The following is a 22,711-nucleotide window of genomic DNA, read 5'->3' on the forward strand; positions in this document are numbered from 1 at the left end:
TTTCAAATTTTAATAATTCAGGCCAAAATCCCCTCCCCCAATCCTCGCCTGGAATTTTTAGGTTTTAAAATGCTTATATCTCTGCTTCTGGGTATCACAGAGACTTGAAAGTTTTTCTCCAAGCTCCCCACATGTTGGTGATGTCCTAGAAACAACACACACACTCAGGAGAAGTCTCTACAGAGCAGGGGGGCTAGCCCAAAATGTATAAATATTTGTAAAAACCACTCACGAGTAGGGTTAAGGGTGTTAGAAATACTAGAAATCTTACAGATTAATGTCTTAGCACCATTTAGTATTGCTCTAGACCAGACTGGCTTATAACTTATACAGGGCGAGCCCTCTAGGCATATTATTTAGAGAGATATGGACTGCTGAACATTGCCCCCCATGAAAAGTGCCTAATTTTCAAGGATCCTGAAGTCAATGTAGCACAGGTGGTAGAGATCTGCAAATTTGCACAGAAACTCATCTGTTCTCTTACTATAGCCATGCAAAGTCCCAACTTGAATTTGAAAATGCCATAACTCAAAAACTACTGGCAGTACAAGCCTGTAATTTTGCACATAAAGTTTTTTTTTTTTTTTATCGTGATCTCCCACCACTATCTTCCAAAGCCAAATTGAAAATGGTGCTGCAACCTCCATCTGTGAATTCAGACAGAATTGGATCAAAAAGGCCAAAAAATAACTTAAAAAAAAAAGGCACTTGAGGAGATCTTGGCTTGGGAGACTTAGAATGTCGATTAGAGGAAAAGAGAAACATATCCTTTGGCAAAATATCTGTACCAGTGTGGACAAGACCTTAGTTTCAAAACTCCAGGGCTGCATTTAGGTCTCATTTCCACAGTTTTGCTTCACGTCCATAAATCGCTATCATGCATTTCAATACGGATGGATGGAATCTTCACTTTCAACAGCCGTATGAAAGAGGCTAATCAGAGTTTATCTGCTCAAAGTTGGTCGATGTGATGTCAAGAGCTGTGAGGAGAAACAAACTGTTAGTTCACTAAATCTGCCCTGAACTGCTTTTATAAAACAACAGTTTTTTACTCCCATCTAATTCCTGGTCTTGTCAGTTTTTCTTTCCCGAGTGAAAAAACCTTTAAACACATCAGATCATTTGAATGTTCATTTACTTTTTACAAGTCACTGCAGGACGATGAAACTGATCTTTCTACTATCAGTCTCCATGTCTGTACTTGACTCTATTTTCCAGTAACACATGCTGATACTAGTGTAAAGAAGGTCAGGTAAAGAAAATAAAGGTTCTACTCACAGCATGGAGGGCATTTGGCTGAAAAAAGAAGACAAAATATTATTTTAGTTGTTGCATTTTTCCACCTTAATCTGATCTCCACTTGTTCTGCTCCCCATGTTAAAGAAATGACTGTTATCCTTGAACTCTTTGTATAGTACATTTCTCAGGTACAGTCATGGTACTGGCTTGTTGTTGGTTGTTTCATAGTTGAAAGTAAAGGTTTTTATAATTTTGTAAGCATCAAATTGAAAAAAAAAAAGATCTTTACAGACAATTTCCAAACCTTTTTTCCTTTTGCAAATTTTCATTTGAAAAGCAGATAACTTTTCCACTTCACTTCTTACCTTGTCTTCTGTGAAAAATGAAACCACCAAGTGCTATGAGGATGAGGGCCGTTGCAGAAATGATGGGAATGGTCATGTCCGAGGGCTTTCCTGTTGAAAACAGAAACAAGAACAATAACTTAAAGATAATGCAGATTAGATCAAAAATACATCCATCCATCTCTTTACTATATAAACTACTGTTCACACATTCATCTGGTGTTTTTGTCCTGCTTAAGGTAGTATGCATGACTTTGAAAAACATAAAGAAACTGTGCCTGAAAATAATTTTAAACAGGATTTCAAACTACAGTGAAAGACAAAACAAACAACACAAAACCACATTTTGCACAGAGTTCAACTTTGGTGTGCAGCTTTGACACATGTATGTTCATCTGCTGACCAACTATGGAGACGGCTTATGGTAGAGAAATGAACATTCAATACACCAGTTAAGGCTCTGGTTGACATTCCTGCTGTCAGCATGCCAATTGCACGTTCCCTCAAATCTTGCCACATCTGTGGCATTGTGCTGTGTGATGAAACTGCACCTTCCAGAGTGTCCTTTTATTGTGGGCAGTCTAAGGCACACCTGTGCACTAAGCATGGTGTCTAATCAGCATCTTGATATGACACACCTGTGAGGTGGGATGGATTATCTCAGCAAAGGAGAAGTGCTCACTGTCACAGATTTAGACAGATTTGTGAACAATATTTGAGAGAAATGGTGATATTGTGTATGTGGAAAAAGTTTTACATCTTTGAGTTCATCTCATAAAAAATGGGAGCAAAAACAAAAGTGTTCCGTTTATATTTTTGTTGAGTGTACAAACTGGTCTGTAAAGGAACAGAGTGGAGGAATTGAAAAGGGCAAAAGCTATTAGTTGTATACTGCTCTGTGAGAAGGACTTTTTTGCAGCTAGTCGATGGTATTTTCCTTTTGATCGTGTGCAAGCAGCAGCACAGGACACAAACAGTCCCATTCAGCATCAATAAGGAAATAAAAAATGGAGCATAAATTCCCAAATAACTATAATAAAATGTGTGTCTTTCTCACATCATACACAACATTATACCATTATATATCTATTTCAGTCTTACCCTGGTTAGTTCTGATCACTGATTTGTCCAGTTTGGTGATGATATCGTCTTTGACACCAGACATCTGAAACACACAGTCGTACTTCTTCCAGTCTTCAGCAGCGATTGATGAAATCTTCAGGTCAACACTCATCTGGAAGGTTCCATCATGGTTGGGGAGGATCTCTCCTTTGTCCACATCCTCATAAAGCTCCTCTCCATCTTTCCTCCAGAACAAGTCGGCTCTGTCGGGGTAGAAACCTGTAGCGTGGCAGGTGACCGGAGAGGAGGAAGTCTTCTGGAGGAGAGACACTGAGGGAAGATCTGGGGAGATTAATACAGTTAAAATTAGAAAGAGCAAAAACAGTTGTGTATAAACTGATACAACAAAGATTATTGTAATGTGAGTGCATTTTAGCAACTGAAGATTGCAGTTTGTTCTTATTACATGAACAAGAACAGGTCATGTGATTCTACCTGTTCTCATCAGAGAGCTCCTCCCATACTTCAGATGTTTCTTCAACCAGTCAGCACAAATCTGAGTGAGGTAGTATTTCCATAAATCATTTGTAGTTTTTTGTCTGTCCCAGTAGTGTTTGGTGATGACAGCCTGTGGTTTTGCAGCGATCCATGTCAGTGTCTTCAGGTCAAATACTAAAAAGTCCTCTCCATCGTAACCATAATGTTGATATCCATGAGACTGTTCAGTCTCGTCATCCCATTCACAGCCAATCACCTTCTGTAAAATATGAACACCTGGCACAGACAGAGTGAGGCTTTTAAAGTTTAGCAAAATTGGATAGATTTTTAATATACAACCACAAATCCAAAATACTTATTATTTACTTTCTAAGTATTTTCCTGAAGAATATTAATGTTGTGAGGAAACATCAGTAATTGAAGCTTAAGGGATTTCTGATTCCACCACCCAACTACTGTTCAATTTGAATCGTTTATATTGCTACATGTAGCATACAGTAATGTGTGAATATGTATTTGACTATGACTGGTAAACCAGTTATCTGAATGAGACATTTACAATAGCCAAAAACATGTTTAGTTTACTAACTGCAGTTCTGTAGGTTGTGTTGTCAATAATGCTCAGAAAGGAACCTTAATGCAAACACACACACAAACACACACACTTAGCAGGGAGGTTGTACATAAAACAGGCACAGTTTGATGAAGAAATTCACAGAAGTCATAAAGGTGAATGAGTAAGAAGTGGCTGGTAGTCCAGGGACCAATGTATAAATAAATGGGAATCCAGAAAACTGAATTCCAAAAACACAGAAACAAAAAAACAACTACAACTGACAGGCGAACATGAGGTAAAACTATTCAAAGAATTTAAAAACTGAGGAAAAGAGTGGAAGTAAAAATGAGACACACTAGGACAGGGAATGTGAAAAATAAAACAGGAAACAGAACTATTATAACTCAAAGACTGGTGTTTGTGTACTAAAATGTTTTCAAAGTCAGTCTACATCAACTCATCTAACACTGTATTAGTGCAGCATAGCAGCATGTAGTGTCCAGAATAAAGAAAAGCTTCCATCTTAAGCAAGAAAGTAGTAAGCATAAAATCTGGTGGTAGAAATGGGAACATACTTGAAGTTTGATTTAAGCGGTGCTTCAATATGTAGAATTGTTCTTCAAAGAACAGGCGATTAACTGCGCAGTCCTGTGCGTACTCCTTCCAGTACTCTGGCTCTCCATCTCTTAGATTTTCCATCCAGTCCTGTTTGGGTATAGCTTTCTCAGTTTTACTGTCACAGTAACTTGCTTGAATGTTATTAACCAGTGCAACAGCAACCACCTCTGGAAAGTCTGAACTTCCGGTAGAGGCAGTGAAGATACCAGAAAAAGAGTGTTTCACTGTTGAAAAAAGAAGATTTTTTTTTAGTTTAATACTTTCTCACATACATAAAAAAATGTTTTCTATACTTTGAAATTGTTACAGGGGAGCTGGAGAACCCAGGCACAGGCAAAGAAAACAGAAAGTAAAAGAACAAGGGTTTTATTAAACAAAAGAGAAACTAAACCAGTATAGAAAAGGGAAACTGAACGAGAAGAAACTAAACCCAATCTATACTAAAAAAAGTCACTACAAAACCTACGCAAACTCACAGCTAAACTACCAAAAAACAAACAGGGATGAAATGAAGCATTCAATGAATCAGAGTGCTGAGAAAACCAGGGAAACTACACTACACGGGCAAACCAGGCGGACTCGAGAAATCTGGGAGAACAAGACAGGTCGACAGCAAGTGGAAGACAGAGGGGACCAGGGAGTATCCAGGGATGGGGGGTGACAAGGAGTGTGGTTATGGTAGGCTGGAGGCAAGCTATGATCAGTAGTAAAACAGAGTCCATGTGGAGTTCAGATTCTGAAGAAAAGCAGGGAGGTGGCAATCTATGATCCAGCGGGGAGTGAGTGAAGGAACAAGGTTTACACACGTGGACAAAATTGTTGGTACCTCTCAGTTAAAGAAGGAAAACCCACAATTCTCACTGAAATCACTTGAAACTCACAAAAGTAACAATAAATAAAATTTATTGAAAATTAAATAATCAAAATCAGCCATCACTTTTGAATTGTTGATTAGCATAATTATTTTTAAAAAAAAAAAACTAATGAAATAGGGCTGGACAAAAATGATGGTACCCATAACTTAATATTTTGTTGCACAACCTTTTGAGGCAATCACTGCAATTAAACGATTTCTGTATTTGTCAGTGAGCGTTCTGCAGCTGTCAACAGGTATTTTGGCCCACTCCTCATGAGCAAACAGCTCCAGTTGTCTCAGGTTTGATGGGTGTCTTCTCCAAATGGCATGTTTCAGCTCCTTCCACATATGTTCAATGGGATTCAGATCTGGGTTCATAGAAGGCCACTTTAGAATAGTCCAACGCTTTTCTCTCAGCCATTCTTGGGTGTTTTTGGCTGTGTGTTTTGGATCGTTGTCCTGTTGGAAGACCCATGACCTGCGACTGAGACCAAGCTTTCTGACACTAGGCAGCACATTTCTCTCCAGAATGCCTTGATAGTCTTCAGATTTCATCGTACCTTGCACACTTTCAAGACACCCTGTGCCAGATGCAGCAAAGCAGCCCCAAAACATTACTGAGCCTCCTCCATGTTTCACCGTAGGGACAGTGTTCTTTTCTTCGTATGCTTGGTTTTTGAGTCTATGAACATAGAGTTGATGTGCCTTACCAAAAAGCTCCAGTTTGGTCTCATCTGTCCAAAGGACATTCTCCCAGAAGCTTTGTGGCTTGTCAACATGCATTTTTGCAAATTCCAGTCTGGCTTTTTTATGAGTTTTTTTCAGCAGTGGTGTCCTCCTTGGTCGTCTCCCATGAAGTCCACTTTGGCTCAAACAACGACGAATGGTGCGATCTGACACTGATGTACCTTGGCCTTGGAGTTCACCTTTAATTTCTTTGGAGGTTGCTCTGGGCTCTTTGGATACAATTCCAACGATCCGTCTCTTCAATTTGTCATCAATTTTCCTCTTGCGGCCACGTCCAGGGAGGTTGGCTACTGTCCCGTGGGTCTTGAACTTCTGAATAATATGAGCCACTGTTGTCACAGGAACTTCAAGCTGTTTAGAGATGGTCTTATAGCCTTTACCTTTAAGATGTTTGTCTATAATTTTTTTTCGGATGTCCTGGGACAATTCTCTCCTTCGCTTTCTGTTGTCCATGTTCAGTGTGGTACACACCTTTTCACCAAACAGCAGGGTGACTACTTGTCTCCCTTTAAATAGGCAGACTGACTGATTATGAGTTTGGAAACACCTGTGATGTCAATTAAATGACACACCTGAGTTAATCATGTCACTCTGGTCAAATAGTTTTCAATCTTTTATAGAGGTACCATCATTTTTGTCCAGGCCTGTTTCATTAGTTTGTTTTTTAAATAATTATGTTAATCAACAATTCAAAAGTGATGGCTGATTTTGATTATTTAATTTTCAATAAATTTTTATTTATTGTTACTTTTGTGAGTTTCAAGTGATTTCAGTGAGAATTGTGGGTTTTTCCTTCTTTAACTGAGGGGTACCAACAATTTTGTCCACGTGTGTACATAGCTGAAGGCGTGCTTGAAAACAGGTGAATTGAAAGGGCTGGTTGCCGCAGTTTAATCACATTGTGTCAGTCAGAGCGCAGGCAGGCAGGAGATGCAGGGAGCAAAGAGAGAGAGAGACACAAGGACAAGAGAGAGACAGGGAGAGAGAGATGATAGACAGAAACAGGTAGCCAGACAGGTCAAAATACATGCACAATGACAAGGGGGAAGAAAGAAGGAAAAGAGGGGAAAAGAGAGAGAAAGGAACAGGGCCTGGAGCAGGGATCATAACCAAAATATCTACACACAATTTCACTGAGAGACTAAATAAGTACAAGGATCTGTTATTGAAGCAAAAAGCTGGAGCGAGCTTCTAGGTTATAACAAACAAGAAAAACAAAATGTTGTCTTACCTGGAGATGCAAAATGACAAACGAGAAGAAACAGAAATAAACGCATCTTTAAATTAAAAAATGAGCAAAAAAATAGAAAAAGAGCTGGAGTGAAAACAAGAGGCAGCTGATAGAAACTCTCCCTTCAGTCCAGAGACACTTACTGGTTTAATAAGTTGAGGAAGTTTCATGTGAATGAAGAAATGAGGCGTGTTCACATGTGAAGGAGTCACTGACACCTGATCTGCAACCTGACGGTTGATTTGAAACTGTAATAAACACACTTGCTTTCCTTTGTGACTGATATGTTTCATATCTGGTTCAATTATTAGTACAAAAATATTAATTATTATAAAATGTGAAAGTTACAGCATATGTAATTTGTTTGTGAGTATCACCTTCATTAATAAACAGTTTCAAACAGGATCAAATGCTTATATGTGATAAAAACTGAACAGTTTCTAACCAATGTTCTTATTTTTTTCATGTTTCACATGTTGTAAAATCAAACTAACAACCACAAGTTTCTGTTTATTCTTCCTATTTGTATCCTCATTGCTCAGTTTTTTCAAAATTCCACATGAGCAAACAATCTGACAAATACGTTTTCACAGTTTACTTTTCCTTCTTTCCACCAAATATAAGAAAGTTATCTGACATCCTCTGTACATTTCCTAGTTACATATTTAGAGTGGCAAATACTGTGTATTACATTTGCTGAAATTGTGTGATAACAACAGTGAAACTTTTTGGGAATCTTAGGTAACAGTGTTTATTTGTCAACTGTTGAAATCCCCTGAGGAGCTCTGATTTTCATTTGGTCTTCAAGCTGTCAGTCTCAGTCAAGTAAAAAGTCTGTAATCTGTGATGGATGTTTGTAATTCTTTGGCCCAATATGTTTTTCTGCTTCACTATCTACAGTGTTCATCACTTAATGACTACGTTTACATGCCATTAATATTTGGGTTAAGGTCAATATTCGGGTTTCTGAAACATTTGGAATAACCCATTTACATGCCTAAACAGACAGAGTTACTCCTGTTTACATGATCAACCTAATCAATTGGGATATTCCCATCCAAACCGGGACGCACAGACAACGTCATGACGCAAATTGTGAAAGACATTATATTCATGTCTTTCACAATGCTAATAAAGTAGTCCGTTTCCTCCTCGCTCCAAAAGTGTGGCGCTGTGCTGACCCATGTGGGTTTCGCCATGTCTGTTTACCTCTCCATGTGTATTTCCAGTGGGTCGCGCGCCAGACGCGGCATACAAGCAGTTGCCGTACTCAAAAGACCAAGATTCCTTTCGGATGAAACATGCGCAGAACGCAAATTAATGTTTCTTTCTATGGGAATATTCCGTTGCGCGTTTATATTACGAGATATTCGGGTTAGAAAAGGAATAACCCAGGGGTCTTATTCGGATTTTTAAAAACCCGAATATGAGCATATTCGGGTTTTTGCGGGTGTTTACATGGCCGTACGCAACCGGGTTATTGCTAATATTCCGGTTATGAAACTCTTTGGGCATTTTAGGTAACAGTGTTTATTTGTCAACTGTTGAAATCCCCTGAGGAGGTCTGATTTCCATTTGGTCTTCAAGCTGTCAGTCAAGTAAAAAGTCTGTAGTCTGTGATGGATGTTTGTAATTCTCTGGTCCAATATGTTTTCCTGCTTCACTATCTACAGTGTTCTTCACTTAATGACTCCTTTAAAGGATGTAAGCCTGAATTTTAAACTATTAAATCTAGATTAATGGTTAAACCCATTTGTCAAAGCCTTGTCATGTACTGAGATGAACATTTTCACTTTCAGAGTGTTGTCTTTAACTCCTGACTTGCCTTTACTTGTTTGCCTGCTAAAGTCCAAAACACATTTTAAATAGACTTTGATCAATCAGACATGAGAAAGTAGGTTTAGAGTGGAGCACAAAATTCACAGTTACACATTCGCTATTATTATTTTTGTTTATTTTTCTGTGCCTCAGCTGCAGCCAAACATATTTAATGAGCTTCTTTACATTCTTAGTCATGAGACTTTCTCTTCTGTCTCAGTTTCTGTCTTCACTTCGCTGTAATTAAAAACCTGCGTAACAGGTAACTTCTATTTTTAGTTTGCTTTTCCTTTTGCTTAAGAGATTAAAGGTAGAAATTTGTTGAAAGCAGTTCATTTATTACAATCTCAACGTCCAATAGCTGAATGCATTGCAGCTTAAAGACAATCTGTTACAGTTCAGTTCAGAGGGAGGAACCAAAGAGGAAACTAAAAGCAAGCTTTACTTACTACTGAGAATCCAAACTTGGAAGAGAGAGGAAAAAAGTAGCTGAGGATAGCAGAAAACAATGGAACTAAGTACACAGATGATCTAGTAAATTAGTGGTGAGAATCAGCAGGTTCATACACTGAAGGAGTGATGAGGTAAATGTCTGAGTGGTTCTAAACAGAGACACTGAGGACCTCTGGTGGCTGGAAGAAGTAATACAGAAACTCAACCAGACTAAATAAATGACAGATAAAAACACAATAATATGAGGTTTAAAATGAACATTTGAACCTTCTGTTGACTGTCATAACCTGTGAAGTTGACAAGATTGACAAGGCCTGTAACTAAATCATCCCTGTTATTCTCTCGTCATATGAAAAGTCAAGTTTCTCCTTCACTTATCTGTAAAGAATCACAGTTCAACATCTACAGAGAAACACTAAAACAACAGAGGACACTCAGGCAGCATTCATGAAACTGTAGCTGGATGGAAACTGCAGATGGAATCACATAAAGACACAAATCTGGATTATTGGAGAGTTTATTGAAAAGCAAAACAAAAGTACAAAAGGAATAATACTGATATGCAGCATAAGTGACAATGATCCACTAAGAAGTGAATGTAACTTCACTATTTAATTTTAAAATGTTTTGAAACATAAAAAGATCATTGTCCTGAATTACCATCAGGAAATATGTTCAAGAACATTTAACAGTGTATTGATAAATGAAATATACCAAAAGAACTGTACAGTCCACTATTAAGCCACACATGAAATGATTTTGTAGAACAATAACATCGTTTCTTAATTAAGAACAATTTTAAACATAAAATGTAACTTTCTTAGATCTGCTTGGAATCAAAACAAGATCTTTATAGAATATTTAAACAAGAGGACAAAGATTTGCATTGATGTTTGTATTCTGTGTCTGTGTGCAGAGATACACTCCATCATTTTATATTCTTACTTCAAATATATTTCTTGTACATTCATTGATTTTCAGATGGAAATGTGTTTCTAACAGATTACTGACAAATCAGGATCATAACCACAGTGATGAAAAACTGCCTCCATCACTTTTCTGTCCTGTTTGTCCACTGAGAGGACTGGAGTCAGTCCCAGCAGAGACGAGCTTCACTTTATCTCCAGCAGGAACACACAAAGACCAGTTACACTGACAACTGCAGGATGTTGAAACTCTGCAGTTTACATGTTTCTGGAAGCTGCTGATTGATTTGCAGCATTTTGTCTTAATGTTTATGTCATTATATCACCAGACCCTCAGAGTTTACGTCTATGAAAAGGAGAATGCATGTAATGTGTCTGTGTGTCTATAAATGTATATCTACATCTGTATTATCAATATTGATTATTGTTAGATTCATTGATCTACAGGGAAAAATCCCCAAACCAGAAATATCTAACAGTAAATATGATAAATGTGTTAATTCTCTGATTCATTGTGTTTGTATGAAGAACACTGAGATGCTTTCAGTGATTTTATATCATTTCAATGTTTTAATTCTCTGCAGACATTTGTCATCATGTTTTATCAGAAGAAATTCCACTTTTTAATTCAAAACTAAATGCATAAAACTACTGAGTATCACTATGTTTGATGACTCTTTAATTTTTCCTTGAATTTAAATCAGAAAATATTTCTAACTCACTCCCCAACACTTCTTCTACCAGTTTATAATAATGATGAACATCCAATGAATTTCCAGTTTATGGAGGAGAATGTGGTGACACTGCTCCTTGTTTCACTGCAAAATGTGTTTATAAACCTAAAGAAAGAAAAATAAATGATAGTTAAACCACATAATGACAGAATCATTTGGACCTTCAATATTTATGATTCAGACATTTTGTCAAGTATTCACCGACAACACCTTTTATATGTAAACACTACAAACATTTGTTCTAACTCAGTTCAACAATTTTAATAAAATGCTGTCAATTTTTCTAAAGGTTAACATTTCTTTTATATATTTTCTATTATTTTACTTGTACTTATCTATTTCTCTTAATAATCTAATCTAACTTCATGTATAACAGCTTCACATTTTCTTTGAAGGAGTAACTGAACTTAAATGTATTGTTTTTTTACAACTACAATGTGTCACAGAAGTTTTAATGTTAGACTTTTACATAACATGTTTTAAATCAGCTTTGTTCAACTTATGAACCAACTCACTGAGTGCAGGGTTTTGTTTGTCATTCAGGCTTTTGGAAGCATTTCCTCCTGGACCTCTCTGTTCTCTACAGCTGTAAAGAGAGAAACACATTAACTCCCTCTGTGATCTGAATCAACACTGTGTTTTACAAACAAATAAAACTGATTTTTTTTTGCACAAAACACAGAAATCCATTTAAATCTAGAATGAATCAGAGAAAACAGAATCCAAACAGGTTTTACTTACGAGATGGAGGACGCCTGACTGAAATTACAGCAAAATAAAAACAATTTCAGTTGTTGCAGTTGAAAGTTGTTCTACATGATTCTTTTCCAATCACTTCTCCCTTACATTAAAACTATCAGCCCGGTCTCACGGGGATTCGTGAAACTGTCACGGTGCGCACGAAACCGAAACAAAAACTGACGTGACAGTTTCACGAATCCCCGTGAGACCGTGTTGAAACTATACAGTAATTGTATTTTCATAAAGCTGTAGCTGTGAGCTTTGCAGCGATAATTTTTTGCATTTTACTGTGCTGGGACTGAAGGTTGATTTCATTTTTGCAAAGCAGATAAAGTCAAAACATTGAAAGAAAGCATGTTTGTTCTCTCACTCCTTATCTTCTCGTAAACAATGAATCCAACCACAGTGATGACAGCAAGAACAACAACCTGAGCAGCAACAAAGATGCGGATGGTCCTGGAGAGACGATTTACTGTCGAGCAAACAACAATAAACAAATCACAACCTAAACATATGAAACAGGTGAGAACAGAAAAACTAATTTGACAGCTGACAGTCCCGTGAAATCAAGGTTTACTTTACAGATACTCTATGTTTGTGTTCCTGTTGATAATTTCTATTTTGTGTCCAACTAACACAAACATAATTAGAGACTCTGTACTCATTTCTTCTTTCAGCTTTGTTGTCTTTGTTGAGCTGCATGTCTCTGTGCTTGTTTCTGTCCCACATACACTACCAGTCAAAAGTCTAGACACACCTTCTCATTCTATGGTTTTGATTATTTCACACATTGTAGACTAATACTGAAGACATCTGAAATATACAAGAATACACATGGAACTATGTTTTAAACAAAAAAATGTTAATCTTCAGTGTTAATTTAAAATGTAGAAAATAATGCAAATGAATAAAAAGCATTGAATGAGAAGGTGTGTCCAAACTTTTGGTAGTGTGTATGTTATTAGCCCTGTAAATACACATCAAGAGAGCCTAAGATAGAAAACATACACTGTCTAATTCCTTCAATAAACCTCTCTTCTACAACTGTCCAATAGTTTTATAAATATTGTGGCTGTAAATTCACACTCATTTGCACATTTCGGTATACTCTTAAAAAGATAAACAAAATAAAAATAATAATATTACTATCACTCTTATATATCCTGTTGATTTTTTCTATATTAAATTTTATATTCTTGTATCTGATTTCATCTTATTTAGTTTCAATTTAATTTAATTTAAATTTCCCTTTATACCCTATTATTCTGTGTTATCTTATTGTTTACCTCTTTATTGAATATAAATGCAGAAAAAACAACTTAATTTTCCTCTGGGGATGAATAAAATCATCTAATTCTAATTTATTAACTGTGGTTACACACGAAAAAGACCTGAAAGATCCTCGCACAATGTGTCTCTAAAAACCCGAAAATAAATGAGGCAGATGTTAAAGATAAAAGTAAACCAAATCTGTGTGTAATTGTTGAAACATTTTCCTCCCTTTACTTTTGAGGTTTCTGGGAGTTTGTAATAGATGTATTAGTGAAATACTGACATCAACCTTAAAATTACAAATAAAAATCAATATGAAAGAAATGAACCAAAAGACAAAGTGAGGAAAAAGAAGTTCCATCCAAGACACATAAAAAGACATGAAGTGCAGAATTATTACAGGAAACTAAATGTGTTTTTGTCACCTTCATCACGTCTGATTTCAGTTTTACCTTCATTGGTTCTGATCAGTGATTTGTTCAGTTTGGTGATGATGTCGTCTTTGACACCAGACAGCTGAAACACACAGTCGTACTTCTTCCAGTCTTCAGCAGGGATTGATAAAATCTTAAGGTCAACACTCATCTGAAAGGTTTCATCATGGTTGGGGAGGATCTCTCCTTTGTCCACGTCCTCATGAAGCTCCTCTCCATCTTTCCTCCAGAACAAGTCGACTCTGTCGGGGTAGAAACCTGTAGCGTGGCAGGTGACCGGAGAGGAGGGAGTCTTCTGGAGGAGAGACACTGAGGGAAGATCTGGAGAGAGAAGAAAAAAAAAACTTATAGTTTCTGTATTAACTGAATACTAATGTCAACATTTAAATTTAATGTAGTTTAAATGGCACATTTAAATAAGGAAAAGGAAGAGATGGTACAGAAGAGGAGAAAGACAGATGAAGAAACCTGAGGAGGAGGTGACAGAAGATTAGAAAAGCTGTGAAAAGACAGTAAAAAAGACAGACAGACAAGGAGGCAGACAAAAGAAGACATTAAAGTGGTGATAAATATTTAGGAGTGACAAAGATAACAGAGGGAGAAAAGGGACACAATGACAGAAATGCTGTAAACTGAGACAATGAATTGTTTCTTATAATGTGAAACTACATAAGACATTGAGGCAAATGGGCTTTTTTTCAAAGACATTAAATCAGGTCATGTGATTTTACCTTTTCTCATCAGAGACCTCCTCCCATAGTTCACATACTTCTTCAGCCACTTAGGACAAATCCGGGTGTGGTAGTCCTTCAAGTATGCTGTTCGAGCTTTGTTATTGTCCCACTTCTGCTTGGTGATGAAAGCCTGTTGCTTTGGAGCGATCCATGTCTCTGTATTCAGGTCCAATGATATGAAATCTTCTCCATCATAACCATACTGTCTGTAACCCTTAACCTCATTCATCTCATCATCCCATTCACAGCCGTACATCACCTGGTAAATATGGACACCTGAGAGGCACAAAGATCGCAGCACACTCTTCTGTTAACAGTTTACATCACATATTTACCACAAAGACACACTGATTAACACATTTCTAACCACTTAATCTACATCTGCTGCTATTGGCCTCTTACAGATAATCATCATCCAAACTGGGTGAACATCTCAGACTGAGACAGAGAGCAGACTACTGAAGAACAGTCTCCACCACAGACACCACTGTCTCCACGAACACAGAGTTTATATCCACTATCAGAATTAAAGTTCCACCTTGAACAGATATTAAGTAAATGTCAGTACACTGATACACTGACATCTCTTACAAAATTAATGCAGGACTTTGTTTTTGACAGTGTTGTTACTGTGACAATATCTTATTCAAGAAAAGAGTTGACATACTTCTTCTGCCCTCAACACCAACATTCAGACAGAGCAAGGTTGAACATAAAGACAGAGTTTGTCTGCAGTCATAAAACCACCAAATCCTGCTGCTCTGTGCTTTGAAAGTGAAGCTGAAATTTTGATCAACTGTACAGACGGTGCTCATAATTTCGTACTAAATTATGAACGCAGTCAGTTAAACAAACAGCTTGATAATATCTACTTTTAACCATTAACCCATGTTTGTATCATTTAGTTAACTCAGTGATGTGTATGCTAGCAGACGTAACATGTGGATAGTAAGGGATGAACTATAAGCTCAGCAGTCAAACTGAGTGTTTCTCTGCTGATGAGATGATTCTTTGCTGAATGTTTGGACAGATCAACTGTTGTTAAGTTTATTAATACGTTTGAACATTTACTAGTCACCTGTGTGTGCTGCAGGTTAGTGACAGAGCTGCTCCACCACTCACATACAAGGTGTATTTATCGCTAAAGCTCATTGATGAGTGAGTGAATTGAATTAAATTTCCCTATGGGATTAATAAAGGCATGGTATTGTATTGTGTACACTGTTCATGGATTAATAAATTCAATTAAAAATAGGGAAATTATCATAAACCTCCACATTTGTTGAAGCGTTGCTTTAGTCTTTCAATGTTGTCTTTGAAGGTCTGCTCTTGACCCATAAATATGTTACTGCTCCTCTTGAAGTACTCTGGATCATCATCAATGACTTTCTTCATCCAGTCCTGCTTGGGCACTGCTGTCCTGGTGTTGCTGTCATAGTGAATGATCTGAACATCATCAACCATTCCAACAACCACAACCTCTGGAAAGTTTGGGACTTGAGAGGATGCAACGTAGAAATACTTCAGAGAGTGAGTCACTGTAAGAAAAAGTTAATGTTGTTTTGAGAATGACAGTTTTAAAATCACTGAACAATCAGTATATCTGATAGGTTTGTTTGGAAGAAAAAATACACATAATCAAACACAACATTTCATCAATTAAATATTTAAGTTATGGCTGTCATTGTCAGGGCCCCTGTCTGCCCCCTCTTCCTGCCATTTGTTCCTCTGTGTGTTTTTGCCTCTCGCCTCTTGCTGGTAATCAGCACGGATGGAGAGCAGCTGCTGGACCACAGACTGTATATAAAGATGGACGTAGCACCTGGCTCCAAAAATGAAACCAATACAGAAGTGTCACAAACTTGCAATATCACACCATCCGCGATGGGCTGGCTCCAAAAAGCTCTGGCTTCATAGACCTCAATTCATCACAGGAAAAACTAGAATTTAATAGGCTGCTTTTCTATGGCTCAGGATTTTTTTTCGTTAGTTTTTGTGGTCAAAACAAGAGAGCAGGTGGCCAATCTGAAAATAAATCAACATTGAATTTTATACAGAGTGTGAAAGTTTTGCGAGGTCAGGGTCGGGGTTACTTGACTGACAGTCTGGTCTGGAATGATTGACAGGTTGTCTGGAAGAGGCAGCCTCGACTCTGCTCTCCTCGTTCAGATTAATTCTGATATAATGACTGTTAATTTATCGGTGGAGCAGCAGAATCTTTTTCACAGGCAGTTTTTCTGCCTGTTGGCTTGTTTTAACCAGTTTACTCTGATAGTTCGGTAAGTAAATGCTTATTTTCTTATCTCTGCCGCTTTTAATGCACTTTATATGCAACTTTAGTGTCAGATATAATGTGTGCCATGCACTCCAGATGTTGATGGAGTTTATTTCTGTGTGTGTTGACCAGAGAAAAGAGTTAGCATCCAGTAAATATTAGCTTGAATGTAAATTAGCGATGCTAACCGAGCTAGTCAATCAGCTGTAGCCTGATTAAAGCTAAAAAAAACAAAAAGCAAAATACATTTCTTTTTTCTTGTGTTATCTCAGAGAAAAGTCAAACTCCAGTATAGTTTTCAGTTAAAGGAGACTTATATTGTTCATTACTTGTCGCGTACAGTTCTCATGACACTATTTGTTAGACTCTGAGTTTTCATTTTACTTTCAATACTCAACAAATTCTGCAAACCTTTTTTTGCCTCATTGCTGTTTATATTATGGCAAGTGTTCTCTCTGTCTTGTAGTGTAAACCAAAAAAAGCTTAAATTTTCACCTCTTATGCATGAAAAATACACTCAATGGCCAAATTATTAATTTTTAATAATTGCATGTTAACACAAGTAGCTGATCAGTCAATCACATGGCAGCAACTCAATGCATTCAGGCATGTAGACATGGTCAAAACAACTAGCTTAAGTTCAACCTGAACATCAGAAAGGGGATTTAAGTGGCATTAAACATAGCACGGTTGTTAATGCCAGATGAGCTGATCTGAGTATTTCACAAACTGATCTACTGGAATTTTCACACTCAACCATCTCTAGGGGTGACAAAGAATGGTCTAAAAAAGAGAAAATGTTCAGTGAGTGGCGGTTGTGTGGACCAAAATGTCTTGTTGATGTGAGAGGTCAGAGGAGAATGGGCAGACTGGTTGGAGATGATAGAAAAGTGACACTCACTCAAATAACCACTCGTTACAACCGTGGAATGCAGAATACCATCTCTGAACCACAATGTGTCCAACCTTTAAGAAGATGGTCTGCAGCAGCAGAAGATCACACCAGGTGCCACTCCTGTCAGCTAAGAACATAAAACTGAGGCTACAATTCACACAGACTCACCGGCAATAGAAAAATAGAAGATTGGAAAAACATTGCCTGGTCTGATGAGTCTCCATTTCAGCTACAACATTCAGACGGTCAGAATTTGTCGTAAATGACATGAAAACATGGATCCATCCCCGCCTTTTATCAATGATTCAGGCTGCTGGTGGTATAGTGGTGTGGGGGATGTTTTCTTGGCACACTTTGGGTCCCTTAGTACTAATTGAGCACGGTTTAAACTCCACAGCCTACCTGAGTATTGTTGCTAACCATCTCCATACCTTCATGACCACAGTGGACCATCTTCTGATGGATACTTTCAGCAGGATAATGCTCCATATTACAAAGCTCAAATAATCTCAAACTGATTTCTTGAACATGACAATGAGTTCACTGTACTCCAACGGCCTCTACAGTCACCAGATCTTAATCCAATAGAACCTTTGGGATGTAGCGGAACAGGAGATTGGCATCATGCAGGTGCAGCTGACAAATCTGCAGCAGCTATCATGTCAATATGAACCAAAATCTGTGAGGAATGTTTCCAGCACCTTATTGAAAGTATGACATGAAGAATTAAAGCAGATCTGACGGCAAAGTGGATCCAACCTTTTACTTGTCAGGTGTACCTAATAAAGTGGCCAGCGAGTGTACCGCATTTTTTTTTTAGAAAACTTTATGTAGTAATGTCTAAATTTCGATTCATATGATAAAATACTGGCAGATATTTTATGAATTTAAATTGTAACATTCCCTCCACCATGAGCTGATCTTTATTTCCTGTTTTTCATGAAAACCGATTAATAACAAATTCTTAAAATTATTGTCCATTTCAGACTGTACAGTTTAAATGCAGGTAGATCATATTTCTGTAAAGATTCCATAGTTTGTTTGTTTGCTTTTATTGTGACTTAAAACACAAACTAAGCAAGAAGTTTAACAATCATCTCGTGAGTTGTCTCTAGTGGACAAACTAATGAGGATGCTGTTTTTTTTAAATAACTCAAACCTATTTTAATATTTCTGTTCTGTAATTTCTTATTACTGATCAGTCATCATACATATTTATACTAATATATCGAAGCAGAACTAATATCAGCATATACAGTATACTGGTGATCATTTTTCCATCTGATTTTACTAAAAGCATTTTATTATACTTACAGTTAATGCTGTAACTTTAATTATAATGTAAATAGAACAAAGAATAAAAACTGTAGAAGTCTCAGAGGAACAGCTTAAAATGGCTTACATATTTTTCAGTTTTATGAAATATATTGTATACAAACAACTTAATATTCAAGTCCAGCAGCTTATAATTCTCCGTGTGTGCTCCTAAATGATAAAATATTCACACACATCAGCAATGATAAGAGATCATGTCCCAACAAAGCAGGAGGCAGTTTTGGCATGTAATAATAACATAAAAACAACACCATTACAAACATGTAGCTCCACTGAAGATAAATTGAAAGATACTTTGTCACATTTAAACATTTCAATGAGGTGTAGTGATGAGGTTTTTAAATGTGTTAATTCCAATTAATGAATGTTTCTGCAATAGGTTTACCACTATTATTACTATAATAATGACTTTACACTGATTTTACTTCCTGAATCTTGGTTGTTTATTTAAAATAGAGGTTCAGAAGCAGTTTTAATAAAAATAAAATAAATTTTTAAATATTTTTTTGTAGAGATACTTTGTCGAAAATTGTCTTTTTGCAGCTTATTAGGAAACTGGGTTAGAGCATATGGTCAGCCAAAATACTGCACCGCTGGTGAGCACAGAGATATGACCTGCTCTTTTCTCAGCCAAAATTCTTTTTTCATCATCATAAAGTTTCTCAGGACCTTTACACACCGACTCATGTCCTCCTCAGAACATATTGATATTCAGTCTTATTCAGGACGCCGTATGACACATAGAAATCCTGGTTGTTGTGTTATCCCTCTTTTATGCTAGTTATAGTATTACCAGCAGGAGACAATTGAGGGCTCCAGTGATTTTGGTGACTGTACAGTGTGTAAGTGTGAAGTTATTGAATTTTACTACTCATAAAATAAAAATAAAAATTCCTTAAAATTCACATTTTCAATTTAGCAGCAAACAAAAAGTTTTAGTATGACCAGCAGGAGCCCATTGATGGCGACAGTGATTTTGGTGGCTCTACAGTGTATAAGAGTGAAGTTATTGAATATTTGTGTAGTGTCTCTTTTCGCTGTTGCAGCGGTTTTGCTATTTGCAGACGGTCCCTGTTCACTCGTCGCACCGCCAGCTGCGCATAGACATCAATGTTATTTCTGCAGCTTGAAAGACAGCGACTTTTGATATAACTGGCCTTGTAGCACTTTGTCTAGCTTACAACGATTTGAAATAGGCATCGTTTATGTTTTGACAACGTATATCTCATGAGTTATTGATGTCGGAAGTCCGAATCTGTGAATATCTTTCCAAATTCACCCAACTCCTATCCACTTGAAAACAAGTTTTTTTTGTTTTTTGTTTTTTTAAATTGGACTTCTGAATAGCGGCTTTTCGATATAAACGTAAAGTTTCTCTCTGAGGGCTAAACTGTCAAGAAGCAAGTCCTTTCAGTCCTGAGTCCCGGTGTTCAAGATTAACTGTTGTTCCGATCAACTTGTGATAGCAGGGTTTCTGAGACAGATGTTCTGTAGGCGTGGCTTTTCAGGACCCCTTACCTACTGACCAGGAAATAAACAATGGGACAACTTCGTCTATAAAACGAGATTTCTGCTGTTCTATACATTTCGGTCTTGACAAAATAACTGAAAATAAAGGCGTTCTCATTTCAAAAGTCATGCGCTGTCAGGCTACATGAAAGAAAAACTACGTAAACGCGGTTTGGACGAGTGGAGCTGCGATCAGTGTTTACTGCAGTTTACTGTTTACTCCTGTCAAAGCAGCAGACAGGAGACCAGCACACGGTGTACACGTCATTTAACAAGACGTTCACCAAGCCGGGCGATAACAGAATGCCGAAGTGTTGCAGTATAACGTTAATATATTGATGCAGTATTGGCAGGTTTAGATCACATTGTAGCTACACTGTCTTATTTAAATAACACAAACGTCAAAATTTGACCGAAACAGCCCAGCAGTATTTAACTTATTGGATTTGAAATGCAGCAATTTGGCAAAATTCACAGGATATTCATGTTCAAACCAGCAGCAGAACTGTGTTGTGTCATACTACTCTAAACTGACATGTCACTGAGAAGACACCAATTCCTTTCAGCATATCACATATACTGGGCACTGACTGAACAGGAGATCTATAAACAGGAAGATAAACCCAACGCAGCGGCCACGGTTCAACTCCAGCTCACGGCTTTCTGCTGAAGGTTTTCTCCCTACTTTTCTGTCTGTCTCTCTACTTACCTGTCAAATAGAGCTAATAAAAAGGAAAAAAATAACATTTATTCACAGCTATTGGTAGTCATAAGTATATATAACTGTAAAGGTGTTCAGTGAAGAGGCAGTTTTTAGTCTGAGAGGGAATCTGCAGATGGAACTTAGCGTGGAACAATTCAGCAAAATGATCTTATTTGGTCTGTTTTATTCATTCTTATTTTATTGTGTCTTGAGTTGTGAGATCTTGTTTGAAACAGCAGCTAGCTATATAGTTCAAGGGTGGACTCGTTAAGGTTTTGTAGAATAAATATAATCGTCTCTTATTGTTCTGCGTCTTTAGAAACAAAAAAACTTTAATTTTGTGTTCTGTAAAGTCAGTGCATTTAATTTACAATGCATTGATTCTATAGAATACAATGTTGATTAACTTGCAATGCCCCAGTAAAATAAATAGATCCTGAATAACGGGGAAAAATTAGATGAAGCATATCGACGTTCTGAAGGCTGGAATGTGAAATCTCTGGTTAGAATGTGGTCAGATGGTTTATGTGATGTCATTGTTTTACTTAAAATCTGTTTAAAAGTAGAACAACTCAGGTCCAACTGGTTTATCGCAGTAAGCTTTGAAAATGGTATTAGAACTTCTCTTAGTGTTTTTGTCGGACTGAGGCCACAGACTGTCACTAGTTAATCTGATGGAGATCGTCACACTGCCGCAGTGAAGCGATATTTCCACTCCGTTAGGTGGAAATCCTCATTAAACCGAGTTTTTTATTGGTAGACTGAACAGAGCAATAACGACAATGTTAAAGCTGACAAGAACATTTCGAAACAGTTTATTGACGTCTGTGTGTTTTGAACAGACATCGGTACAGTCACCTATGATATGTATTGCTGTTGTAACAGCCTAACAGCTGTCTGGCTCACTGAATAACACCAGTGGATCGGAGCATCAGTTAATCTTGAACACCTGTCGGAACAGATGCTATTGAAGAAAACATTCATTTTTATATAAAGACTCGAAGCTTTAGTATAACTCACCTGTCGTCACTCGGCATATTCCCACGAGAAACACAAGAATAAGGATTTTCATTTTTTGCTTTTATGTTTCTGACACTTTGGTTAACCGAGACTCTGTTCCCATAAAAAAAAACTCCCGTGTCCTGATCATAGGATGGAAAATAAAGCAAATAATTATACAGTTTATAGTTTTTGAGCATTTTAGTGAGTAATGGGTGGGGGCAGCGACTAAAAACGGAGGAGTGTCCAGGTCCTGGAACAGGACACACTGACGTGTTTCGCTTTATTGTGGAGAACTGGGAGACAATCGGGAGGGGTTCATACAGGCAGCAAAGCAAGCCCAAATAAACGACTACACTTTAGAAAACAAGCCACAAAACATACAACTTGCGACTGATGACATTTGGAAACGATTTTACTGAAAAACAAGCCCAAACTCGCTTATAATTATAATAAGCGGATTTGCAACTATGATGGACGGTTTCAAGGTCATTCTCAATCTGAACCAATGAGAATTTATTCTGGGTGTCAGCGTCACTTAAATCCAGGTGAAACTCACCAACTGAGGTTATGAACGGAAGTGAAAGTAAAATCTGCTTATCTTAGCCAGTTTAAAGGGGAACTTCGGTTTTTTTCAACCTGGGGTCTGTTTTCAAATGTCATTTCATACATGTGAGTGATAGAGAAATGAATTTTCGACATAGCTCCAGTATTTAGCCAGGCAGGCAGCTT

The 22,711-nt window shown here is 37.3% G+C and overlaps 1 protein-coding gene across 3 annotated transcripts; it reads right to left on the reverse strand.

Moving 5' to 3' along the window:
- Positions 1-612: 612 nt before the first annotated feature.
- LOC110969886 (major histocompatibility complex class I-related gene protein-like) lies at positions 613-22,351 on the reverse strand. Of its 3 annotated transcripts, none has more exons than XM_051956049.1 (8): positions 22,001-22,351; positions 15,535-15,801; positions 14,261-14,539; positions 13,788-13,850; positions 2,685-2,924; positions 1,605-1,694; positions 1,279-1,296; positions 613-980 (listed from the first exon to the last, which is right to left on the reverse strand). In XM_051956049.1, exons 1-8 carry the CDS (start codon positions 22,050-22,052, stop codon positions 934-936), a joined length of 1,056 nt encoding a protein of 351 aa, XP_051812009.1. In that variant the 5' UTR covers positions 22,053-22,351; the 3' UTR covers positions 613-933. The 3 variants fall into 3 exon arrangements, with proteins under 3 accessions (XP_051812009.1, XP_051812008.1, XP_051812007.1); XM_051956047.1 differs by lacking the exons at positions 613-980; positions 1,279-1,296; positions 1,605-1,694; positions 2,685-2,924 and adding exons at positions 9,922-11,187; positions 11,598-11,668; positions 11,824-11,841; positions 12,194-12,295 and having other exon boundaries at positions 13,548-13,850; XM_051956048.1 differs by lacking the exon at positions 13,788-13,850 and having other exon boundaries at positions 619-980; positions 2,685-2,987; positions 22,001-22,347.
- Between the last annotated feature and the right edge of the window lie 360 nt (positions 22,352-22,711).

Source organism: Acanthochromis polyacanthus, chromosome 11, assembly GCF_021347895.1.
Source record: "Acanthochromis polyacanthus isolate Apoly-LR-REF ecotype Palm Island chromosome 11, KAUST_Apoly_ChrSc, whole genome shotgun sequence".
Taxonomy (NCBI): domain Eukaryota; kingdom Metazoa; phylum Chordata; class Actinopteri; family Pomacentridae; genus Acanthochromis; species Acanthochromis polyacanthus.

Bases quoted from the DNA above. Each gene is read 5' to 3' on its own strand.
- LOC110969886 (XM_051956047.1), bottom strand. From the start codon at position 22,052: ATGAAAATCCTTATTCTTGTGTTTCTCGTGGGAATATGCCGAGTGACG. The intron at 14,540-15,534 runs GTTTATGATAAT...TGTGCCTCTCAG, and splicing joins ACGCTTCAACAAATGTGGAG to GTGTCCATATTTACCAGGTG. The intron at 13,851-14,260 runs GTAAAATCACAT...TTCTCTCTCCAG, and splicing joins GAGGTCTCTGATGAGAAAAG to ATCTTCCCTCAGTGTCTCTC.